This window comes from Populus nigra, chromosome 7 (genome assembly GCF_951802175.1).
Source record: "Populus nigra chromosome 7, ddPopNigr1.1, whole genome shotgun sequence".
Taxonomy (NCBI): Eukaryota; Viridiplantae; Streptophyta; class Magnoliopsida; order Malpighiales; family Salicaceae; genus Populus; species Populus nigra.
This window is the reverse complement of record NC_084858.1, coordinates 8270998-8296313: the sequence shown is the minus strand read 5'-3', so window position 1 is coordinate 8296313 and position 25316 is coordinate 8270998. Positions and strand designations below refer to the sequence as shown.

At 33.1% G+C, this 25316-nt stretch overlaps 1 protein-coding gene across 1 annotated transcript; it reads right to left on the bottom strand.

The window, feature by feature from the left end:
- Positions 1–1515: 1515 nt before the first annotated feature.
- LOC133699861 (probable manganese-transporting ATPase PDR2) lies at positions 1516–13406 on the bottom strand. Its single transcript, XM_062123361.1, has 22 exons — positions 13248–13406; positions 12886–13161; positions 12681–12773; positions 11765–11967; positions 11027–11099; positions 10696–10868; positions 10438–10609; positions 9828–9932; positions 9602–9712; positions 9408–9494; positions 9145–9327; positions 8688–8738; positions 8485–8610; positions 7135–7214; positions 6073–6181; positions 5535–5663; positions 4705–4770; positions 4436–4507; positions 4002–4153; positions 3745–3856; positions 3538–3654; positions 1516–3034 (listed from the first exon to the last, which is right to left on the bottom strand). The coding sequence occupies exons 2-22, from the start codon at positions 13135–13137 to the stop codon at positions 1937–1939; spliced, it is 3564 nt and encodes a 1187-aa protein (XP_061979345.1). The 5' UTR covers positions 13138–13161; positions 13248–13406; the 3' UTR covers positions 1516–1936.
- Between the last annotated feature and the right edge of the window lie 11910 nt (positions 13407–25316).

Here is a 25316-nt window from a genome sequence, read left to right as displayed (position 1 = left end):
AGTTATTTAGCTAAATAAACAGGGACTAAATAATAGTTTACTCAAAATATTTCTCATTTTTTATATATATTTTTACAGTTGTACTAGCGTGCTTTTTTTTGTTTTCCTTTTTGGGTCATCTTCTAGCTGTTGAGATTGAATTTAAACTTGGCAGCTGCAGGAGGAGCAGAGTCGGCAGTGGCAGGGGTGTCCTGTGCGGTCCTTCCCAATGGTGCTAAACTAGTACGGATTTTCAGAAAAAAAATTATGGTTTGCTTGGGGGTTAGTCTTCTTCTTCTTCTTTTTGGGTAGGGGAAATTTGTGGGTTTTAAATTTAATTTACCTGGCTGGCATCTTCTAATTGTTCAAGCACAATGGACATTAAATTAGATATGTACAGCTTTAATGGTGCAATTTAAAATAGCTAATTATCTGGTAGATATAATTATACACAAGATTAAGATTAAGATTTAGATCGTTCAATATCAACCACACATCTTCTCGTGCACGCATGATGGATGAATTCAAATCCCAATCACATTATTGTTCAATACAATCCATATTACCTATAATTAAGATCATGGCTCAAAATCTTTTTGATTTTCCCAAGTTTATCAAGCTCAATCGTTTTTATGAACAATTTATTACTCGGTTCGAGATAAAATTTATTTTTAAAAACAATATTAGCAAAATCCAAAGCTTTATTACAAGAGTGAAAGCAAATTATCTATAAAATACACCGAAAATGAACATATTAAATGATTATAAGAGTCAAATTAAGGTTGATATATAACATTGAGATTAAAGAATCAATTTTTAAAAAGTACCACTATACTTATTTTTATTTTATTTTATTTATAAACAAGATCAAACTTATTATTATAAACTTAGCATATGACTCGAACTCAATTTATTTTATTCAAACTCAAACTTATTTGTTTTTTAAGTAGCTTTTGTAGTTATGATTTTAAAAAAATAAATTTTAAAAATATATGGTTAAGTATTGTACGTACTTGGTAAAAATCATGATTGAGGTTTATACATAGCAAAAAACATGTATAAAATATTTGGTAATTGTGTTTGAAAGTATAGTTACAGTTGTTTTTTAAAGTGCTTTTTACTTGAAAATACATAAAAAAAATTATTTTTAACATCAGTACATCAAAATAATCTAAAAATACAAAAAACAATTAATTTGAAGTAAAGAAAAAAATAAATAAAATTTAAATTTTTTCAAAACTGTTTTTGAAATGCAAAAACAAACAAGATTTTACAAAACTCAATTAAAAAAAATACATAAAAATTGCTTCAAAAAAAACTATGTTTTAAACTTAATTTTTTTACTAGTCTCGCAGTACAAAACGAATTTTAGTTTATTACCAAACACTATACCGTGTTTGTTGCGGAAAAACAATTGCAACCTTAGTTTTCACGAAGTAATCTTAAACACAACTTGACTCTGCTAGTTCACAGCCCTGCCTGCTTAAAGGCACTCATAATAAGTATCAGGGAACAAAGAGAGAACACCCTTGTGCATCTCATTGAACACAAAATGTCATTACTATAGCAAACATGTCTAGGGTAGTACAAATCCCAAAAGGCATAATCATAGAAAAAAAGCAGCTCTCTATATGGATCAACTAGTAAAATAGTAAAAATAGTTTGGAGTTGTAGCGTACGAGATTTTCCACCTACAACTGTGTTAAAAAAAGGTTGGAGACATTCTTCTTCTCTCACCTTCAATGATCCAAGTAAAAAAAAATCATCATCTTTCTCCTTGGTAGTATAATTGGGCCATCGGTAGACAAAATTCCCACAATGTGATCAAAATTAATGGGATAGAAATGTTACATATCAAGGCAATGATGAATCCATACCGTTTAATTGATGCCTCTAGATTTGCTGCTACTTTCCTTATCAGCACTATTCTCCAAATTTCAAAGACTTGTGTAATGGTTCAGACACGTTTCTTCTTCTCTAAATTGGCTGCAGCCAACCGTTGTCGTTTCTTCCAAGATGGAATCCTACCAGGGAAAGCCCATCTCAACAATTTCTCCCATGTATAGCAGCTCAGGAACATGAGCAAAGCCCAAATCAAAAGCTTGTTCCTCAGTTCTGGTGGCAAGGGCACCAATTTCAACCAGTCATTCAAGTTCCTGAAAAGGTCAGAAGTGATCACCGTGAAGAAACCTGCAGCAGCCAAGATGGCGTACAAGAATGGTTTGCTTTCTGTGATGCTCTGGTTGAAAGGATGACCAATATAGTTCACAGCAAAAGTGGCTAGCTGGAGCATCATGCTCACCATGTATGAAACGGTGTTCACCAGATTCGGATGAAAATCGGAGTCGGGTTCAATACATTCATCAGGCATATATTTCTCAGCACTTTTCACAGACGACATCAGAAAAAACAGGTGGATTGCAAACTGTCCCATGAGAGAGAGGAAAACGTAGAAGCAGAAAACATGAGGGTGGGGTCTTTCAGCTGAAAGTGTGGGAAGGGGGCGTGCTTGGGAAATGAAAAGGAAAAAAGCAGCCGTAAAGACACCACTGATTGTGGCCTGCACATCACCAAGCTTGACACCATCCAGATACATGACGCTCAACACATATGCTGTAGCAAGGCAGTTAAGACCAAGTATTTTAAACATCTGGAGGGTAGTCACAAGAGTACTGCGACCCTGACGAATTATGTCTGTGGTGGGGGCAACCGATGCATGCTTTGCTGTGAAGGGAGAAGCCATTGAAGCATCTCCAAGCTTGACAATGGGGGCTGAACGACCATCACCTTCCTCATTCATCTCTTCCATCAGCTTCTTCAACCTCTGTCGTTGCATTTCTGCTGCTGTCTGGTGGCGGTTGCCAGCTGTTTGACTGCTGGAATCTGATTTTGTGACAGCTTTGGCTCTAGAAGAACTTTCTCCATTTAGATTACTAACTTCAGGCTTCAATTTTGACTTTGAAGGCTTCAGATTTCCATCTTTAGATGTTTCTGATGAAGAGTTTCCACTTTTTGTTGGAGGCACTGCATTCAACAGTGCTACTCCTACATGGGCCTGAAAAACATGTATCATGTATTTATACTGTTTTTGTTGTTATGTCCATGTAAGACTGATGTCAAACCTCAAGTTTTACCTTTAAAATTGTATGGGCATCGCTAAAGATCTATCCTACCCAAGCTGAAATAATAAAGTTTGATTGGTCCAGAAAATAAAAGAAAATAAAATACTTGGCTCCTGGTTGAACTAACAACTGAAGTCCACTAGCTGGCAACAAGAGTCAATTCTAAGTCAAGTGTGCCTGGTGACCATCCAATAATATGATTAGTCCGAACTAAAAAGGTCTTCAACCACACAAGCATGCACACAAACAAATATATGGAACAGTTGTGTGCATGTATTGTTGTTGAAATTCAAAAACAGAGATCAATTAATTACCAGCTATGAACTACTTATCCATGCATACAGAAACAATAAGTGCATGTTAAATGCAGTACCAAAACAATTGGAGCAAATATTTGCTCAAGAAATGAAAGAACATGTGTAAATCATGTATATACCTGCTTCAAAGCTCCAACATCATTGGTTCCATCCCCACACATCAGCGTGACCCTCCCTACAGTTTTGAAAGTGGTCAAGATGAGTTCCTTTTGCTCAGGAGCAACTCTTGCAAAAACCTGAAACCATAATAATGGGCATGCATCATCAAGATGAAACCATCATGGAAAATCAATCCCCAGCACCCAACAAGCAGTATGATTCAGAACCTTGACATAAGGAATGACTTGTAGGACAGCAGAACTCTGTTGCAACATGTCAATACAGTCACCTCCAATACAGAGATCATGAGTCTCTGACAATTCTTCAGCCCCTTTGTCACTGAAATTAGATGCATTTTGTTTTTTCAGACTAAAGAATCAAAATTACAATTGATAAAAAGAGCAAGTATGCCATAAATATTGGGCATAAAGTATCAAAATAGCCTCCCTTTCTTTTTTTCAATTTATTGAGGTGGTAACTTTACCCGTAACTGATTTTCTCCATTTCATCTGGAGATATCCACTCATATCCTTCTCCGCTCTTTGATGGACCAAGAATTAATGCTGGCTTTGATATGATATGCACTTGGCTAGCAACATGGCAAGCTGTCAAAGCTTGGTCACCAGTGATCATCACCTAAAAACAGTGAACATCATGAGTGCTATTTTCAATCAAATGAGGAATACACAAAGCTGCAAAAAACTCAAATTTCATTTATCAAGCAGTTCTAAACCCTTAAAAGCCACAAGGAGCACTTCTTGATTCCAATGAAAAAAAAACAAAACTGGAGTTATTGAAATCCATAACAAAGAAAACCAATAAACATAATATTTTTTAATTTATCAGCAGGTGATCTAATATGTTGAATGTGGCATACATACATATGCCACCTAAAATTACTGAGAAGGTACCACTTACCAAGTCATGAGATGAATTCTTTAATTCAGACAATACACTAGCAGAATCCTCTCTTATAGGGCAGTTGAATACCTGTAATTACAATCATGAAACTTTAATAATGACAAGAATACAGAAAGTAATTATTGACAAGCAAATTACAGAACCCAGAAAGGGGTTTCTTTTTTTTCTTTTCTTTTCTTTTCTTTTTTTTTTTTTTTTTGGGGGGGGGGGGGGGGGGGGGTTGGGGTTGGTGGGGTTGCATCATGGTTGGAGGATTTATTGCTTACTGCAAAGCCAGCAAATGCAAGACCAGTCTCCACTACATCTCTGTCCAAGCTTCTAGCTTCACTAACCTTCATGGGAAAAAAAAGATATAGCAACTTCAGCATGCATGGTATACACATTGAACAAATTTATACAACAGGACATTGATCCCAAACTACTTGGGGTTGACTGTAAGGATCCTTTATTGCCGTTCAGCAAGCAAGTTCATATACACACTGAACAAATCTATACAACGAGAAAATTCAGATAAGGTAAATCCCATGCCTCATCACGAGAACAAATGAGTGATTTGCATTTCACACTAAACTACAAATTACTATAGTAATTATTGCTCCACAAAAAACATGTAAAATAACATATCATTTTAACTAACTTGTATAGTTTGCTGCTTGAATTGACAAGGGGCAAAAACAAAAGCAAGAATTTCATGATTGGCATTATAGAGAATTAAAAATGATGCAAAACAAAGAAGACTGAACAACAAAGAAGACAACAAATATGTCACTCGTGCATTCCTAACATCTCCAGAAATGTGTTTCAAGATGACCTGGCAAAACGATGAAGCTCGGTGGAAATGGTCGTGATACTTTCACATGGAATATTTATCAGTTTAATCCTATAATTGTATTTACAAGTTAAGATTCAATGTATGGCCCGCATCTAGCATTATGAATGACAAACAATAAAATTGAAGATAGGGTTCAAACAACCTTTTCACAAGTGGATCAGAAAAAGTATCAAGTGCATATAACAGTGGAAGTCAAAATAGAATACGCACACTATTTAAGTAAATACAAAGGCGAGAAGAAAGTAAAAGATATTAGAAACTTACTGTCATGTCCGGAAGGTACTTGAAAGCAAGGGCCAGAACTCGAGACCCTTGACGTGTGTACTTTTTATATGTATCAACATATGATGGTGGCAAGTCAATGAGTCTATCCTGAATAGTTTCAGGTGCACCCTGAAACATCCAAAACAAAAATCATGATGATATTATCTCCAAGGACAGTAAAAGATAGACTGCAATTAAATCAGCAATTCTTTTTTCATATTATTGTATTTTGGCAGGCAATGAAATTAGAAAATGGTCACTAATCAAGTAACAAATGATAATGTTGTGATGGGTCAAAGAATTAGCAAAATATTGTCATAATGTGGCAATTGAGGCTCAGAACCACATTTAGATCAGCTTCCAATACACTCCTTTGCAAAACATCTTATAGTGGCCCATCTAGTGATTGAAATATTTAAAAACAAACAAATGTTTACAGAGTCCTCAGCAAATGAAAAGGTCAATATCTTAAATCTGTGAATTGCTCGCCAAATTTGTTCAAGTCCAGTAACTCATATGAAAAGCATAAGCAACTGACCTTCACAAATGCCAAGAATTCCTCCTGTATGCGAACAACAACTGCCATTCGTTTCAAATGGGATGCAAAGTGATGTCTCTGAACAATCTGCACGGCATTGCCACCTCCTCTGCAACTCATAAGAATGACAAATAATTGCAATGAAACTGCCTAATGAAATAAACCCAGACTACGAAAAACTCAAAATGGGATTTGATCTGGTTCTCTTATTTCCTTTCATCCATAACTTTCATTCTTCCAATTTCTGTCTTTCTCATCAGTATATGTCTTGCTTAATGCCTACATGGTTCACCTCACCTCCATTTGGGCATTTCAATACATCTATCACTTGTCAAAAGAAAACTTCATGCAGGAAACCACAAACTCCATGTGCTCCGAAAAATAAAGAAAACAAAATATCTAACAGAAGGAAACTCGTTTCTTATAGACATTTAAGAGTGACTGGTAGACTGTCACACCAACACAATGAATTAGGATGCAGAGTTTGCTGTGAAAAAATCTTTCCATGGAACCATTTGCCTTCACAGTCTGATTATCTACCAGCTAGTTCTTACAGACTAACTATATGAGGATTCCTAAAAGACATGATAATTTTTCCCATGCTTCAATGTAGATGAAAGTTGAAAACTAGCTTGATATTATCCTTGTGTCATTTAATGACTTAATAGTTGAATGACTTTCTCCAATATTTTGCACTATAATTAGCACATTTAAAATGCTTTAAACAAGAGCCAATCCATGAAAATGAACTCGATCAATATTGCACTCTTTATTGCCTGTGATTGAATTCCTCTCTTTCATCATTCTCCTTGGACTTGGCTCTATTTATGAAATATCTCTCCCTTCAATCTATTCTACACTGCATATTAAATCTATAACACATGCCTTGTTTCCCTTCAATTCATTTTCTTTTAATAGTAATAGAATAGCCTTTTAAAACAGATCATGACCACATCAAGATTTCAATCAAAATATATTCTAGGCAGAGATTAAGCAGGAGAAAAATGACATTGTAGACATACAAATCAAATCAATCCACTGGGAGCAATTTCCACAACTTACTTTTTGGGCATCGCCTTTTCATCAGATTTATAACTCCAGTCTATTCCTGTAAGTGCAGCCTTCTCAAGAGGATCACCAACCTACAAGCAATTATGGAAATGTTAGAGCATTCTCGAGGGACAGCAAACATATGTAAAGGATTTTAGCCCGTGTCAGCCAGCTGCCTTCATCAGTAAATAGTTTGCTTGTGCTATCTTGAAAGTATGGTAAGGCGGAATCTTAATGATGCACCAAGAACAATGAATAGCATACAATATGACATTTCAGTAAAATATAGCTGTTAATTTCCCAAGGCCTCGATGAAACTAATTCCAAGAAAACTTGTTTCATGTGTTGTTCTATCAAAAATGACATTTCTGCAAACACTTTATTCTGAGGGGAAGGCCTAGACATCAGTAAAGACAACCATAAGATGATAATGGGATAGAAACCCAATAAAGTAATACACCTAATACTTCTTAAAGGGGACAAGACTATCATGGATAGCTGGCCATACCCTGTTTTACTTTTACGATTCCCATTCATTTACAGTGCAGATTCAGTATGAGAAGTGTGGGGAAAAAAGTCTGGCACAACTCCCTCCTTGCCATCTTATTGGTTCTCAAAAAGGTGAGAAGCCAGAAGGCATCTCCAAAGTTGATTCAGAGTGATGGTTACTAGTCACAACAATCACAAGTGTAGTAAGGGAGAGGGATACTTCAAGCTTCATTGAAACTTAGATCTCTTAGAGAAAAAAAGAAAAGGCAGTTCTTTAAGGGTGTTAATTCATGCAAGCTTAGAGTTCTTGAGGACAAAATAGTAGAAGACTGAGTTTATTATTTATGAAATGACAGGATACAGTACACTGCAGAGGCACTACAGCCTTTGGTTACAAGTAAATGAAACGTAATAAACAGTCCAGTCTAAGGAGTATTAAAATAACATTTATCTAAGTCATCATAAATTAACACAATTAAAAAAACTCAGAAATACAAATACCAATTGTTTTGCTAGAAAACTGCCACAGAACCAGGTAACCATACTACTAGTGAATTGTACTAAACTCCATTTTTGCCTCCATGCATCAACAGAGACAATTTTTTTTTTTTTAATTCAGCTGACATAGAAGGTGGGAATAGACGACCAGACTTGTTATGGCAATACAGGCCTTTACAGTTCAATATTACATTTTCTTGTGCTTCAACTATACTACAAGCTTGTTTGACATACTCTAATCATATGCATTCCAACTATATTTCCTTCATCCAAGGAAAACAAATGTAAAGGTGAACTGGTACAATAATAGAAAATGGCTCACAACCAAAATTCAGGGATTCTAGGAACAGCATGCCAAAAATTACATAAGCATACCAGTTTGTTATCCACAAACACCAAGGCATGACAAGAGGCCAAAATTTCTGCTGTTCGGACAGGCACTTTAGTCATATCAGATTCTAAATCTGCACTCTCTGTCAACCCAACAACTCCACGGAACTCCTGAAACCAGCAACAAGATATAAGGAAATTCAATATCAAAAACCAACACGCAACATCAGGTTATGTAAGAAGCATACCATGTCATCTGATGTAAGTGTTCCAGTTTTATCGAAACAACATATATCAACCTGCAGGACAAAAATGAGGACAGTGCTTAATATAAGGTGACCTGTTGATACACAAGCCCTAGCACACACTGTGCCCCAAATCACCACATATGCGAGAGTGTAACCATACAATCAAGAAATAAATGTACGTCATAAACGCTAATGTACGAGTCAATGAGAAAAGAAGCACAAGTTCAGTTCTTGATAAGGCTGGCGTTTCTTGATAAATTACACTAATCTATAACCTTTATCATCTCTCAAAAGTGAAGGAATGGCAACCCAACTAAAACAGCCAAGGCAACCAACTAATGTCAGAAAGGCAAACACCATCTCTGATTTAATAAGAAAAGTAGCAATTCAAGGACTAGTGAGTGAGAGAGAGAGAGAGAGAGAGAGAAAGGATGACTAATTGGCTACATTAACTTACCTTTCCTGCAAACGGGATGCGAAAAGGTTCGGTACAAAAAATTCCACGCCGTGCCAATGCAATAAGAGATGTATTAACTGCTATTGATAATTCCATTGGCAGTTCAGGTGGAATTACAGATGTTATGATAAGTGAACAACTCAGGAAAAGCTTGTACTTGCTCCTCGTGGGATCCTCTAGTCCCTGCATTAAGAAAATCACATTAGCATAGGCCAACTTATACAAAATTCCAAAAAGTACCTAAAAAAGGAGTAGTACTTTACCTTTTTAAGTACATAACCAGCAGCAATTACTGCAAACACGACTAAAAATAGGATGAACAACCCACTTTCCCAACTATTGGCAGTAACCTTCAACAAGTATAATCAAAAGAAGAATCCAAATTAGGAATTAGAAAAAGAATGTTTCATAAAAGTTTCAGTAATCCTCAGTCAACTATGAATGAAATTTTAAGTACCCTTTCTGTGGAAAACAAAATGGTCCTCATTAGTTTCCCTTGACTTGTTTCAAACCCAGTTCGAAGAACAACAGCTAGACAACCGCCATCAGGAGCCCTTAGGGGAAAGTTCTAACTCCAGGAACAATTAAAGGAATCAATTGAAACAGCAAAGAGACTGTCTCTGATACAAAAAAAAAAGTGCTCAGGAATTTAAAAGGCAATGTTACATATTCACATGACTGACCTTATCTGGAGTATGCTGCAAAATTTTAGTCCCACCAAATAAAATGTGGTTCTTATCGCGTTTGGCTGATAACTTCTCCTCCATCCCTCTACCCATGATTGAAACCTGAGAAAAATGTTCTTCTGTTTTCACAAGTTCTAGAGAGAGTGATTCAAACAACTTCCAAATATACAAACCAGCAGCCAATGAAAGAATAACTAACAAACAAAGCCACTTTTTTTCCCTTTTGTTTGAGATGAACATAAGAAAGCATTCAGGCCAAGGATGAAAACAAAGTATTACTCAATTGAGGAAATCAATTTAGCAAGAAAGCATTTAGGCTTCATATTGGAACATTGATAATGCAAACATCCTCAATGGTAAGCAAAAATATAAACGAGCATAAGTCACATAAATGACCTATCACAGATTATTTTTAAAAAAACAAAATTGGCTTATAGCAATTAAATAGCCTGCTTGTCAAAACACAACAACCCAAATGTAAATCCAATAAGGTTAGACTTACTCAAATTTAATAGCTTTTCACTCAAATGTCAAAACCAATGTCAGATAATCACACTTTCAAAAGTGTATAAAATAACAGTAATCAGAAAACAGGAAAAAGAACTACCTTCCATTGGGGAGTAGACTCGCCAGTGAGAATGGCTTCATTCAGAATGGCACTTCCAGCTAAAAGAAGCATGTCTGCTGGTACAGATTTATCTTCTCCATGCTGACCAGAAGAGCGTCCAATGGAGACAACATCACCAGGTAAAAGATCAGTCCCGGAGAGCTTCACCCATCTAAAATCATGTTGATGGCATAATTATACATATCTACAAACACTCATAATTTACAAAAGCACCAAAATTGCATAAAAAATACATACTTCCCACAGCGATGCACCATTATGGTCTGGGTATCCACTCTAACACGTCTTAGCTCGCTTAGAGTCTTCAACCTACTCTTTGCCATAGTTGACTCGAACATAAACAGCATAAAGAGGGTAAACAAACTGTAATACCAATATTCATCCAAGCACCAAAGCCCCACACAGAACACCTATACAGATGTATTGCAAAACCAAAGAAGAATGCCAGAATGAAAAGATGTAAAGCATATATAAAACTGAATTTAGACCCAAAAAAAATAACACAAGGTGAAATATAGAATTCTGAATTAGAGATAAGGAAAGAGAGGATGTGGTTTAAAGACAGAACCTGAAATACAAAAAAGGGCTCCATGCACTGCTCTTTCAATAATTTTTGGAATGTGGGCTGTGGATATTCAAATCTAAATAACCATAAACAATCCCCATCAAGCAGTGGAAGAAAATAAAAACACGGGTAAAAACTTCTTAAGAAGTTCAGGCTTCAGGAAGCATTGTTGATATCATTTCAGGGACACCAAAATGATATGCTGATAACAAAAGTCCAACAGCCAAATTGCATATTCCAAAAACCACTACAACAAAATACGTGTTATATCGAGTGTACGAGGGATTAAATTAACCGCACTTGATGAAGTAGTTTTTCCTAAGAACATGAAAAAGAATATATATCATAAGTTGATAGTATGCAATATTTGTCCTTCCATATTATAAAAATCCAAAAAGGTAATTTGATATTACTATCCTAAAAGAGCAATTGAGCATAACCAAAAAACTGTCCTAGTGTCCCTTTATGACCATCCATACTGCAAGGTTATTGAAAATGCATATCTAGCAGCATAGCCAGATCAGAGCGCATTGAACTGGTCCATAGACAATGGAAGCAGGAAACGCACCAACAGCCCATAAGGAAAGGACAAATTGACATTGAGAAGAAAGAACACTTGGGAAACCTTAGCCTATAATAAGATCGACACTCTCTGCTACCTTAATTTTAAACATTGAAGAAACAGAACTAAAGGACCACAAATATTGGACATATATGAAGCAGAAAGATAGAAATACTCACACATTCCGTCCCCATTTCTCAGTTGCAGCAGCTACTTTAGCCTCAGAACCATGGCCAGTACTTTTAAGATAGTGGCCAAACGTTTCCTTGGTAGGGTAAGGAAGCTTGCAAAATGTCTCATTCTCCTTTGAATAGATGAACCACTGCTTTCTGAAATCAAAGTAAATCTCTTCCCCATCCCCTGGTGATGAGGATGTTGCCGACTATGCAAGTAAAAGAAATTTTCAGAAAAGAAACAAGGGGTATCATGTAGGTGATAGATGAAAAGCTATACCTGTTTAATTTATCTTAGGTATCCAATAAAATCAAACTCTTTTTCATTAGCATGAGTGGGACTTCTAGTGTTGAGAAAGTAATCTTTGGTAGTCAAATCAAAGGTCTAAACAGCAAATTGCAAAGCCCATCGTTTAACTTATACACATTATATCAAGTTCATACAATACCTTTGAAAAGTCACATCATGTATTACAAACAGGTATATTTGCAAAAATGAAGATGTTTGAGTTATCATAATTGGGTTTGAAATGAATGGTATTTGACAAGAAGTGAGCTAAGTCTTCACCCTGTGTTGTTTCAACTTAAGAATAAGACCAGTCAATGTAGAGAAACCCTCTAACACCTAATTTCAGAAAAACCAAAACATTCCATCAATAAAAACTTCAACATTGCGCCATGAACTTCACAAATAACATTACCAGCATAAGCATACAATTCTTCTATCATTTTATAGCCAATAGCATTTTTCACTCCTCCAAATATAAAAAGAACAGATAAAAAAAAGCACGAAATGCATCCATTTGTACCCTACATCAACCTTTCATCCCTACCAGCTCTGAGAACGTCCAAATTCCATCCAATCCACTTATTAAAAAAACTCATTTTCACCAAAACAAAGCAAAACAACACAAAAACTTACTTGTTGACGAATATACAACGGCACAACTTCTTTGGAACCGGAAAACTTGGCCGGCGTAACTTTACAAGTATCCGCAGCTCGGATATCATTAACCTACACAAAAAACCCCCAAATCACAAAAAAGAAACCCTAACCACCCCCAAAAAAAAACCCAAAATCCACAAGAAAAACAAAACAAAACCAAGCACACAAACATTTACATTACCTTACTGTACTGAACAAAGCACTTGAAATCAACAGACCAGGCAGTGAAAAGCAAAACAAGAACATGAATAGCAACAAGTCCACCAAGAACAATAAAAGCATCAACAATGTCAATGCTCGGCACAACCGTAACCATCCAAATCGCATACAAAATCGCAAATGGAAAAATATCTAAGCGCCATGGCCATTTCTTCTTCCTTATCAAATCTACTCTCTCCACTACTTTCCCCCCTACATTAAACCTCAACTCCATCGCTAATCAGGATCGAATTAAACCCTAAACAGTAAAAAAACACATATTAGAATCCAATTAAACCCTAAAATGCAAACGAATGAGTGACGATTAGGTTAAGAGAGTGGTACCTGAGAGATCGAGAAGCGGAGGAGATCGGAATCGGTTACGACTCAGCGTGTTGAGCTGTGACTCGGTCAGGTTTCTTGTGTAGTAGGAGGAGGATCGAAGTAACGAATCAGAGATGAAGTCAAGGACTAAAAGTTGAGTTTTATTGCCACTTTACAGAGTTCATTATAACTTTGTCCTTATAGTTTAAAAGAGATAGCTTAATTGATCCCTATAGTTTATAAGATGTAACTCATTGGTCCTTGTAGTCTAACACGTAATCGAATATAGTTTTCTTTTTCTTTTTCTGAAATTATATTCTTTCTTAATCGATTAAATTAAATCAAAATAATTAATTAATCATTAATTAAAAAAACTAAAGGAAAAGAAGGTTTAATTATACCTTAGGAACAAATCACTATTTATTTGAATTGTTATCTAACAAAATTGCTCATAGATTAAAAGAACCTTTAAATTAGGTATTTAGGTCAAGTGGACTTTTTACTTTTATATATATATATATATATATATGTCTTTAATCATTTATGTAGTGTTAAGTTGGTAATTTTATTGTCTTTGGATAATAAAATTACAAATTTACCACTATCATAAAAATTTTGATGCCTTTCAATTAAGGTGTTCTTTTTAATTTTTTTGAAATTGTTAACCGTTTTCTAATGGCTTTTCTTGTTCTTTTACACTAGTTTTATTATTGATTTGAAAGTTATTCAAGGGCATTATTATAACTGACTATTTATTAAATATTATTTTTAAAAACATACTGACACATGCGTCTTGAATAGCCCCCACACCTTTTGGGTGGTGCGAGCGGTGTCGTCCGGTCATTGAACATCACCTTACAGAGACAACATTTGGAAGGTCTTTACGCTCCTTGCACAATGGGATAGTATGCGTGCCAAACACGCCTCTAGTTTGGCGTTTAGGGCCATTTCTTTCCTTTTTCTTTTTCTTCTTCTTCTTCTTCTTCTTCTTCTCTCTCTCCTATTTAAATCTTGCACCGGCGCCTTTAAAATTTCAAACAAACCCCTTCAATTTATTTTTCCTTTACATCTGGTCCATGTTCTTTTCATTGCTATTTTTTTATTTTGAATAATCTATAAAATTATAAATATTTTTCAATTTCACCCTCTTTTATCTTTTAATCTTTTAAATTTAGTCCTTATTTTTTATTGCTATTTATTTTGTTTGAGATCATTATTTAGATTTTTTTTATAAATTCATTCTTCATAGATTTTTTTTCTATCAAATACATCCTCATACTTTTAAATGATTTTTTTTTCTTTGCAAGTTTTAAAAAATGATATTTTTTCACAATTTCATTATTCAAAATTAAATTGGTTGAGAATTAAGATTCATGATTGAACTCAAGTCTACGATTTCATGAGTTGCAAGTTTTAGAAATTATACCAGATTCAAAAGGTTTGCTTGTGTTTACTTTATTTTTTTTTCTAAAGCTAAAGTTTTTTTTACCTTTTTTTCTAGAGTTTTGCTTTATTATTTTTTACAATTTACCATTTATAAGGTTAGTCTCGGGTTCATGACTAGAGTCACTAGTTTTAAAAGTTAATGCGAGTTGACTTTTTTTTCTTAAATTAATTTATTTCATTTTCATCATTTAACATTTAATGTGTTGAAAATTGGTCTTTGTGCTTTTTTTTCCTTTTTTTTATGGGATTATCTTGATCCTTTGTCCATAATTGTGAGGTTAGCAAATTAATCCAGGTTTATTCAGATTTTTTCACGGTTTTTTATAATTAAATTTTTGTTTTCGTTTTCTTCCTTAAACATTATATTGTTCAATGATTGAGCTTCATGATTTTTATTTAGTTTGCTTTCAAACATGGTTACCTTTGTATCACGACTTGGTCAAAGATTTTGTATCGTGATCTGAATGCGCTCAAATTGACCTTTTCAACCTATTTTTAATTATATATCTTTTTTTTTATTTTCATCCTCTAATATTTTATTTGCTAGAAATTGAGCTTCAACTTTTTTTTTCTTTTTATTTTGCTATCTATGGAGTTATCACATTCTTATTTGAATTATTACGAATTGGCCTTTGGACTTTTTTTCTTGCTTTCATTTCATGAGTTGTAATTTTTTTATATTAGACTAGGTTAAGGTTTGCTTGGTTTTTTTTTAAGATGATATTTAAAAAAAAATAGAGTTTTCCTTTGTCATTTCTTATGTTTTGCCTTTTATGAGATTAGTTTTGAGTTAATAACTAGAGACTGATTTCAAAAGTTAACACGAGTTGACTTTTATTATTTTTTTAAATTGATTTATTTTAATTTCATCCTTCAACATGATCTAATGATGAAAATGTAAAATAAATATATTTTGGAATAAGGAAATGGTCATGAGGATTTAGTGGAATAATTGATATGTTCCATGCAAGGATGGCACAAGAAAAATCAGATTTTTGGTGTAAAATCACTTGTCAACCAAGTTTATGTTATCAAACATAACTTTCAATCTAATCATTGGATCATGCTGAAATTTTCTTAACACATTATTCTATTTTAGGGTAAAAATTTAGGGCAACCAGAGTCTGGAAAAATCATACAAAAATGTTGATAGTTGGACAACAAAAATAACATATAGATTTATTAATGGTATTTTCATAGAAAAGTTGAATAAGCTAGGAATTTAACCTTTCCTCTCTTTATAATAGCCGATTCTACTGGAAAGAAAAAGGGAGGAGAGTTATTCTTTTTTTCTTGTTTTTCACCTAAAATTCTCAAGGAAAATAATGAATTAAACATGTTAGATGAGAGAGTGGGTGTTTAAACACATCAAACACAAAAGAATTAAAAGGAAATCAAAAGAGAAAGGGGGGGGGGGGGTAAGGGTAGTGAGAGATCAAAACAAGTTGAGGGGGAAAGAAGAAAGGGTGGGAAATATTTGACTGATTAGCATTCAAAGCTCATATAATTATCGAGTGAGGAGTTCTAAACATTTTGTACAAGTTTAAGTGAAGATAAATGGGTTTTGCATGAAATTCTCAAATTTTAAATTAGGGTTTGGAAGGAAAATTTAGGGGAAATGGAAAGCAATATATATAATTGATAATGAACATGGAATAAACGAAAATGAAGCAAATTAGTAGTGGTAATTAAAAAGAAATCCAAGGCTAATGAAGTACTCTAAAGCCAGCCAAAATTGAGGAATTAGGAGGGAGGAAGAATTGAGTAAATCTTTTGAAATCACATGTTAGTTTTGTGGAATTATCATGAAAATAAATGAAATTAATTGAAAAGATGAATGCATTATAGGATTTTATTATAAAAATATAAGTTATACTATAGAAATTAGAAGAAATTGATACTTTGATGTCAAATACTTAAATTTAAATGAACTAACTTTTAAATGAATGAAAGCAATTAAGAAAACTATAACAAAAAAAACATGGAAACCCTAGATTTTAGAGCCAACCATGATAAACATATTTAGGAGAGAGAGGAGTTAAGTGAAATTGTAAAATTAGCATTAAGAAATTTGATTGATTATGTAAATGCACAAATATGATATACTTTTATCAGAATATATAGATGTTGAGCTTAAATGACTAATGATGTATTGATGTGTTTACAGTAATTAGTATGGAAGGAGTAATATTGGAATCTAGTTATAAGATTTTTTTGGAGGTTATATGACATTAATATATTGACTTAAGGCTTGATTTTTGAAAAATTATGAAGTATGCAATGAAAAGAATATTGTGAATATTGAAGAATTGTGTAAGAGTATGCGATATTACTTATTGAAAATACTATGTTTTGGATTGATGTGTGGGAAGTTTGAAGGAACTAAGTAATGAGAGTTTATATTGATCAAATGGTAGTATGAAAAATTATGAAATTGAAAATGGGTGGAAATGTAAATTGAAGAAATAGTTTAGATGTTGGACATAAAAATAAGGTTGATAAATGGATTGATGATGGAAACTCTTTGTTATTGTTGGAAATTATTCTAGGTCTGTTTTGCAAAAACATACGAAATGAGAAAATAAACATTGAGGAAAAATCAGTAAGGTATATTTGGAAATATGCCCTTATTTAAAAATCTTAGGTTTAAAAAACATTTTAAGGCTATTTTTGGAAAACACGTTTTAAGGACAAAAAAATATTTTTTCCTTTGCTAAAATTTTATCCAGCCAAACATGACATTAAGTTGATGGACTTAGCCCATACACGTGAGCTGAGCTTCTTGACCTTAAACCCAAGCCCAAAAAACAGAACCTAAAATAAAAAAGAAAGAAAGAAGAAAGATCGTAAGAAGAAAAATGAAGAAAGATCGTAAGAAGAAAAATGCTTAAATCTTGTTGATGAACACGAAGAAACCAAAAATGTAAACTCGATTTTAGACTAGATTGCATAAATTGAAGGCATATAATCACGCACAAGATATGGGGGCTAGATCATCACAATAATCCAATAAAAGCCACAATTATTTGGTTTTATGCAAAAAAGTAAAAAGCCAAAAATAAAGATCAATATCTATAAAAACGATGTTTGTAAGCCATGAAAACCTTAGATTAACGACCAATAAGTATGCACGCACATGTAAAAACCATTAATTGATCAAAATGATACCAAAATCAAGGACCTAAGGCAAAGTTCATGGCAAGAAAACCAGCCTAGAAATCTTATAAACCCAGAAACCTAGCAACATAAACTTAAACCTAGAAAAATGCAATAAAACCTATAATAACAATTAAACTTAGTAACACATAGCTTAAGCATTCTTAATAAAACCTTTTTGAATCATCAAAACAATTAAGAAACAAAAATAAATAGAAAAATCAATAAGTAAAGTCATGTAAAACAATGAAAAAAAAATATTTCTTTAGGTAAAAACGTTGTTTTAATGGATAAATTCAATGTCCTGATGCTTAAACAACATGCATACAAACTAAACAAACACAACAAGCTACCTCAAAATAACTTAAACCATAGCAATTTCAAAATTTAAAACACATTGTCATAACTTCAAAAAAGATCATTTTAACATCAAAGCATGTAAAACATTATTTGATAATAACATTTAACACTTTAATGAACAGAATTAATCATTCAACTAAACTTCAAACAAAAGACACATACAATAAATTACGTCCTAACTAAAAAGGATAAACAAAGCATTAAAATTAATAAGTAGCTAAAAAAGAAATGCATAATGAACCTCTAATACCAACATTTAACATACATAATAAAAAAAAAAGGTGTGCTCAATGAGTTGCAACCCCTATCAAAGCTTAAAGGTATACCTTGTGATGAAGATATGACTTTCTCCTTTGAGTCTTTGGTTTTTTTCTCTTTGGTTTTGAACTCCTTTCTGCTTCTAACTAGTCTGGATAATTTTCTTTCCTTTTCTTTCAAGTTGGTGCCCTATTTCTCTAGCTTCTCACTTAATCCCTTATAGGATTTCTTTATCAATTCTTTAGGTGTTTCCTTTATTTTTTTTTCTCTCTATTTCTTTTTCCAGCCCCCTTTCCTTAAAGAGCAACTGCTCTTTTATAACCAAAATCCCTCTAAAAGTTGTTGCCAAAACTAGGATGATTTTATATGAAAAAAGGGTGGTTTGGGGAAGATTCCTCTCATCCTTTCCTAACCTCCCTGGAAAAAGGGTTGTGGTTCATTTTGTCATCTTATAGGTTCAATTTGATCAAGAGAAGGCAACTATAAAGTAATCAAGGGAGTTTTTCTTTTTTAGTCATGACTAATTAAGTGTGCTACTTTGACGAGGTCATCATGAAAATTAGGAGATAATCGGACCCATGGTTTACCTGAACCATTTAAAGAGGATGCATATTTACCCATAAAAACAAACCAAACTCGAGTTAGAGATTTAGAATGCCATATTCATTGCTTGGAAGATTGGCCTTTAATCAGCTTTAATCTATTAATATAGAGTGGCTAATCAAGGAAAAGATGTTGTTTGATTCATTAAAACAAATAATGTGTAAATGTTTGATATGGGTGGCTCATCTTTGTAGATGAGATATTTCTTAGTCTATTAGTGGTGGTTAAAGCCCTTGAGTTGGTTGAAGATGTCATATTCATTTGTCTGAAGATGGCATCTTAATTAGCCTTCTCAATTGGGGTAGAAAATAAAACAGGGATAGACGATGTGTCACTCAATTTTTTCAGTAAAAGTGAGTGACATGTCGTCTTCTTAAACCCTAAACATTAGAGTTTTTTAATTGGGATCTAAAAAACTTCAATTTGATCCCTGTTGTTTCAATTTAAGCTCAAACATTCTTAATTGAAGCAAAATTGACTAATTTTATACAATGAGACCCTTGCTGAAAATCAATTGAGATCCTACAAGTCTGGCACCTATTGGTTTCCAATTTATACAATAGAGTGCCCAATTAAGCTTTAAACATTGATTTTTTTTTAATGTAGTCCCTATTATTGCGCGCTATTTGCAGAGGGTTTTTGGTCTTAAATTATTTTAATTTAGACTTCAATTACCCTTCAAACTTTAAATTTCTTTCAATTGAACCCCTGGGTATACTAATTTGGCCTTCCAAAGTTTAAATTATGTCCCTAATCTTTTAATTTTTACAAATTGATTCGAATTAAGCCTCTAAACTTGATTTTTGTACAATTAAGTCCTTGATTGAATCCTCAAAACCCAATTGAAAAATTAAATAAGTCCTTGAACTTAATTCATTCTTCCAATTTTAGGCCCAAACTCACTTTTGAAATCAATTTTGCTTCAATTAAGTCTTTAATCAAATCAAATAAACCAATTAGAAGTTTAATTAAATCTTTAAACTTAATTAGTTCTTCTAATTTTGGTTAGATTAGATTTTAACCTTAAACTTTATTTTAAATTAATTTTTTCTTCCCACCTTGTCAAAATACCCCAATCTAGCTATTCTTCTAGCATCTTGGTCTACCTTAGCTCAAAGGCTTATCTCCTCCTATCTCAAAAATATATTTCTTAATTTCTTAATTTTTTTGAATTTTTGAATTAAAAGTATTTTTCATAAAATAATTTTTTAGGGATCCAAAATTGGGTTATGACAATATGTATGTTCGGAGGCTTAGTTTATGTGGGGTGTTCCCATGACACCATTTCTTCATTGTTGGTCATGGACCTGGGATTCAGGTTGTAATAAAGGTGGTATTAGAACCTAGTTTTGTTATAAACCCCGTAATATATGGAGCTTAAGATTCATCTTGTCTTGATATTATTAACACGATCAAAAGATTGATGTCTTCTTCCAAGTACAGGAGTGTCGAAATAATAAATAACCCGGCAAAACCAGGGTCGAACCACATGGAGGCTAATAATAATAATAATAATAATAATAATAATAATAATAAGTTGAAGAGAGCTTTGAGATGTAATATTGATTTAAGGATTAAACAGTGATAAAAACAATTGTCAAGGTTAGAGGATCTACTAATGATATTTCAAACAAGTATAGTATAAACTTTTATTACTTAACTGGAAACCACACACAAAGGAGGTTCCAATCAGATTATAAATTGTTAACATGATTATATTAGTTATCTTATTCAAATAATGCTAATACTTGTAAATGTTGTCAGGTATTCATGATTATAACTTATATTAACAACAAATCAAGTTTCTTTAATAGCACAAGTGTCGGTTATACCATACGGTTTGGGCTATGAAAGTGCCAAGTATTTGTTGTACCAAGGTTATACAACATAAATCTAGATTAACCATTTAATAAGCAAAGTATTAAGAGTGAATAAGACAACAAAAACAAAACATATTAGTGTCAAACATTGAAGTTCATGTTAAGTTTATACAATACTTATTTTTACACCATTAGTGTAACCTTTTCACCTTGACATAATAAACTTAACTAAACATAATAAAAAAGAGAAACATAAATAAACAAAATAAGAACATAAATAAGATATAAGTTAACTAAGTAAAGGGAAGGAAATGAAAAGCATAAACAAGAAATTAATATAAACAAAACTTAAGCATTACAAAAATATAAAGAGAAAGCAAGAACATGATCTTGATCTAAAAACCAAGATGCCTAAATGAATGGCAAATGCCTCCTTTTATAGGCCAAAATTTAGAACTATTGATTTGATGACTAATTGTTGAGTGGGTGGCCACATCTTGACTTGGTGACAATCCTTATTTTCTTGTCTGAACAAAACGTCATTGCTAACGTTAAAATTTAAAATTTTTCTCATGACAGTTCTAGGAAATTGTCTCAGCTTTCCAACAAAAAAAGAATTAATGTATTTGGACTTCTAGAACTCGAGATATGGGCTGAACACTAAAAAGTGTCTAGGCTGCAGGACAGATTCCGACTTCTACGTTGTTGCTAAGATTTGGACTTCCAGATAGAATAATTGAGTTTTGCATTCCTCATGAATGTTTTAGGCCTATGTCTTAGCTTTCTAGCCATATAAACCAAATTGAAATCCAATATCTACAACTCTAGATATGACCCAATGACTGAACAGTATTCCAGTTTGGACTGAACCAACATCTCTTTTCTAAACTTTACCCTTTCTTTGTCTTCTCAATTTCAGTAGTTGAACTCATCAATCAATTCTTTGATTTATGTGATAGGCTTGCATTTAAGATGAACATTTACCATAAATTAAAGGTATCTTATATTATTAGACATGTTATTATAAAACATGCTCTAGTTAAGGAGTTATTGATACTTCAAGTGCAAAATGATGATATAAAACCTTGATAAAAATGCACTTTTAAGTACTAATCAGTCAGTCCTTTTTAAATTCTTCTATCTAGTATATAATGTCTTTTTTGAACTTTTTTTTTATAGTTATATTGATAGAAAGGCATTCTTTTAGGAAAATATCGAGGGCCAGACTTGTAGTTAATAGTGATCATATCGGTAATAATTAAAAGGATGTTTCTATTGTTCAGTTTAGGAATGAGAGGTGAAAAGGGAGGGTTAAAACACCATCGTCTTAGCCTTTAAGGAAAGAGATTCAGGATGACACTAAGTCTAAGAGAGGTAATGGTTTGGATGCTGGTTAGAACTAAAAGGATAAATCCAAATGTAAGGTGCCTCATGCTTACAGTGCTTTGGATAAGATTGGACAGGTCATACAAACCTTGGCTAATCTTTTAGATGAGAGAGAGAAAGAGAAGAATAAGAATATATCTTTAACTTTCCATACTATGCACGAAATAAATGTGCCTTTGTCGAACTTTTTTAAGCTGGCATTTCCCACCTCTAAAGGAGTTGATAATTTTGAGGACCCATATCAGTTTTTGGATGCAACATAGCGTAGACGTGAGGCTATGAGATGCATGGACGATTGTGTAGTGCCTTTAACATCCTTCAGGTTGAAAGGTGAGGTGGTTGTGAACTAGTATGAGTCTAAAAGGAGTGAATTGATAGTAAATTCTCCATCGATGGCATGAAAAGAGTTTCTTATGATGTTTTTGAAGCGCTTTCTGTCTGAAAGTGTAAGGGACATTAGAGCATATGAGTTTGAGAGGTTGGTTGACATGACCAAAAGATTGATGTCTTCTCCCAAGTGCAGGAGTGTCAAAGTAATAAATAACCCAGCAAGACCGGGGTCGAACCACAGGGAGGTTAATTGTATAAATTATAAACAACAATAATACAACAACAACAACAACAACAATAATAATAAGTTAAAGAGAGCTTTGAGATGTGATATTGATGTAAGGATTAAACAAGGATAAAAATAATTGTCAAGGTTAGAGGATCCACTAATGGTATTTCAATAAGTATAGTATAAACTCTTTTTATTACTCAACTGGAAACCACACAAAAAGGAGATTTCAATCGGATTATAAATTGTTAACATGATTACATTGGCTATCTTATTCGAATAATGCTAATACTTGTAAATGTTGTCAGGCATTCATGATTATAACTTATGTTAACAACAAATCAAGTTCCTTTCATAGCTCAGGTGTTGGTTATACCATATAGTATGGGCTATAAAAGTGCCAAGTATTTGTTGTACCAAGTGTTATACAACATAAATCTAGATTAACCATTTAACAAGCAAAGTATTAAAAGTGAACAAGATAGCAAATATAAAGCATGTTAGTATCCAACATTAAGGTCTATGTTAAGTTTATATTAAACTTATTCTTACACCATTAGTGTACCCTTTTCACCATGACATAATTAACTTAACTAAACATAATGAAATAAAGAAACATAAATAAACAAGGAAAGGAAATGAAAAGCATAAGCAAGAGATTAATATAAGCAAAACTTAAGCATTACAAAATATAAAGAGAGAAAGCAAGAGCATGATCTTGATCTCAACACCAAGATGCCTAAATACATGGCAAATGCCTCCTTTTATAGGCCAAAATTTGGAATTATTGATTTGTTGACTAATTGATGAGTGGGTGGCCACATCTTGACTTGGTGACAATCCTTATCTTTTTGTCTGCCAAAAACATCATTGATAACGTCATAATTTGAACAGACTTCAATCATGAAAGTTCTAGGAAATTGTCTCATCTTTCCAGGGTAAAAATTTGAGATCATTTGGACTTCTAGAACTCGAGATATGGGCTGAACACTGAACAGTGTCTGGGCTGCAGGACAGATTCAGACTTCTTCTTTGTTGCTATAATTTGGACTTGAAAACGGCCTTGCTAAATTTTAGGCTCCACATGAAACTTGTAGGCCTATGTCTTATCTTTCCATCCATATAAAATGGACCTAAATCCAAGATCTAAAGCTCCAGATATGACCTAATTACCGAATAGTGTTCTAGTTTGGACTACACCAGCATCTCTTTGTCCTTTCAATTTCAGTACTTCAACTCATCAATCAATTCTTTCATTTATGTGATGAGCCTGTATTTAAGATGAACATTTACCATAAATTAAAGGTATCTTATATAATTAGATATGTTATTATAAAACATGCTTTAGTTAAGGAGTTATTGATACTTCAAGTGCAAAATGATGATATAAAACCTTGATAGAAATGCACTTTTAAGTACTAATCACACCCCCCCAACCAGCTTATTACTAGTCCCTAGTAATTAAAGCGTTAAAATAGAAAAACAATTTGCAAATTCCACAAAGCAAGACATTCATCATTCAACTTCTATTAATCTATCCAGATAAACAAACTCTCATTAAATTTTATATATCTGCTCAATATCTCTTAAACAAAATATTAATAAACCTTCCTTGTTATGTGCTCAATGTATGAAACATAGATGATGGGGCTTTTATTGGAAGAAAACAATATTTTGTTCTAATGTTTTAAGGTTAACTTCCTTGGGTTGGGATTATTTTATTTTATTTTACTCTTTTTTTTCTTTTTTTTTTAATATCTATACATATAACTTAAAACACAATGCATCTTTAACCCATGTAAGGAGCTTTCGGCTAATGACTCCCAGACCAGTTGATCTTAGGGCATTAGGTGTTGAGACACCCCTACGAGTTTAGTAACTCGGGTTGCAGATACTGATACGTAGATAGTGCAATGTTTGATTCCCTTAAGCTTTTCTCCTTAACCCATGTAACAAGCTTTGGGCCAATAGCTCCCAAGTCAGTTGACTTTAGGGTATTAGGTGTTAAAACACCCCTTCGGGCTTAATTGCTTAGGTTAGGGAGGCTACGAAACCAAACTTATCTACGTTTTTATTATCATCATTTTTTTTTCTCCTTTTTTTTTGGAAATTATATACTATCCCTATCCCTTAGTTGTTACCTTTAACAAAAGAACATAAATAATGTAATAATCCAATACGCAACCCACAATCATATGTTAAAGTATGTGTGTGAAAATGAAGGTTTAAGAATACTTGTTAAATGAGTATATAAGCAGAATTAAGTGATAACAATGCGAGAGCTTGTAAACCTGAATATTTCAAGAAGTATTCTAATAGGCCTTGTTATGAATATTGCAAATAACCATTAGAAAATGTTTACTAAGATGCGTCTCAAGAGTCAATAAAATTCCCCCTTACTCTGCCATCCTAGTAATGACAGTTTTGCCAAATGGTTTTTTAAAAACAAAAACAGTTAGTTGGTTAGTTTTTTATTTTTTATTTTTTTAATGTCAACTACTA

Bases quoted from the DNA above. Each gene is read 5' to 3' on its own strand.
- LOC133699861 (XM_062123361.1), bottom strand. From the start codon at position 13,137: ATGGAGTTGAGGTTTAATGTAGGGGGGAAAGTAGTGGAGAGAGTAGAT. The intron at 9,933-10,437 runs GTAGTTCTTTTT...CATTTTTCTCAG, and splicing joins AGTCTACTCCCCAATGGAAG to GTTTCAATCATGGGTAGAGG. The intron at 8,611-8,687 runs GTATGCTTCTTA...TGCTGGTTTCAG, and splicing joins CACTTACATCAGATGACATG to GAGTTCCGTGGAGTTGTTGG.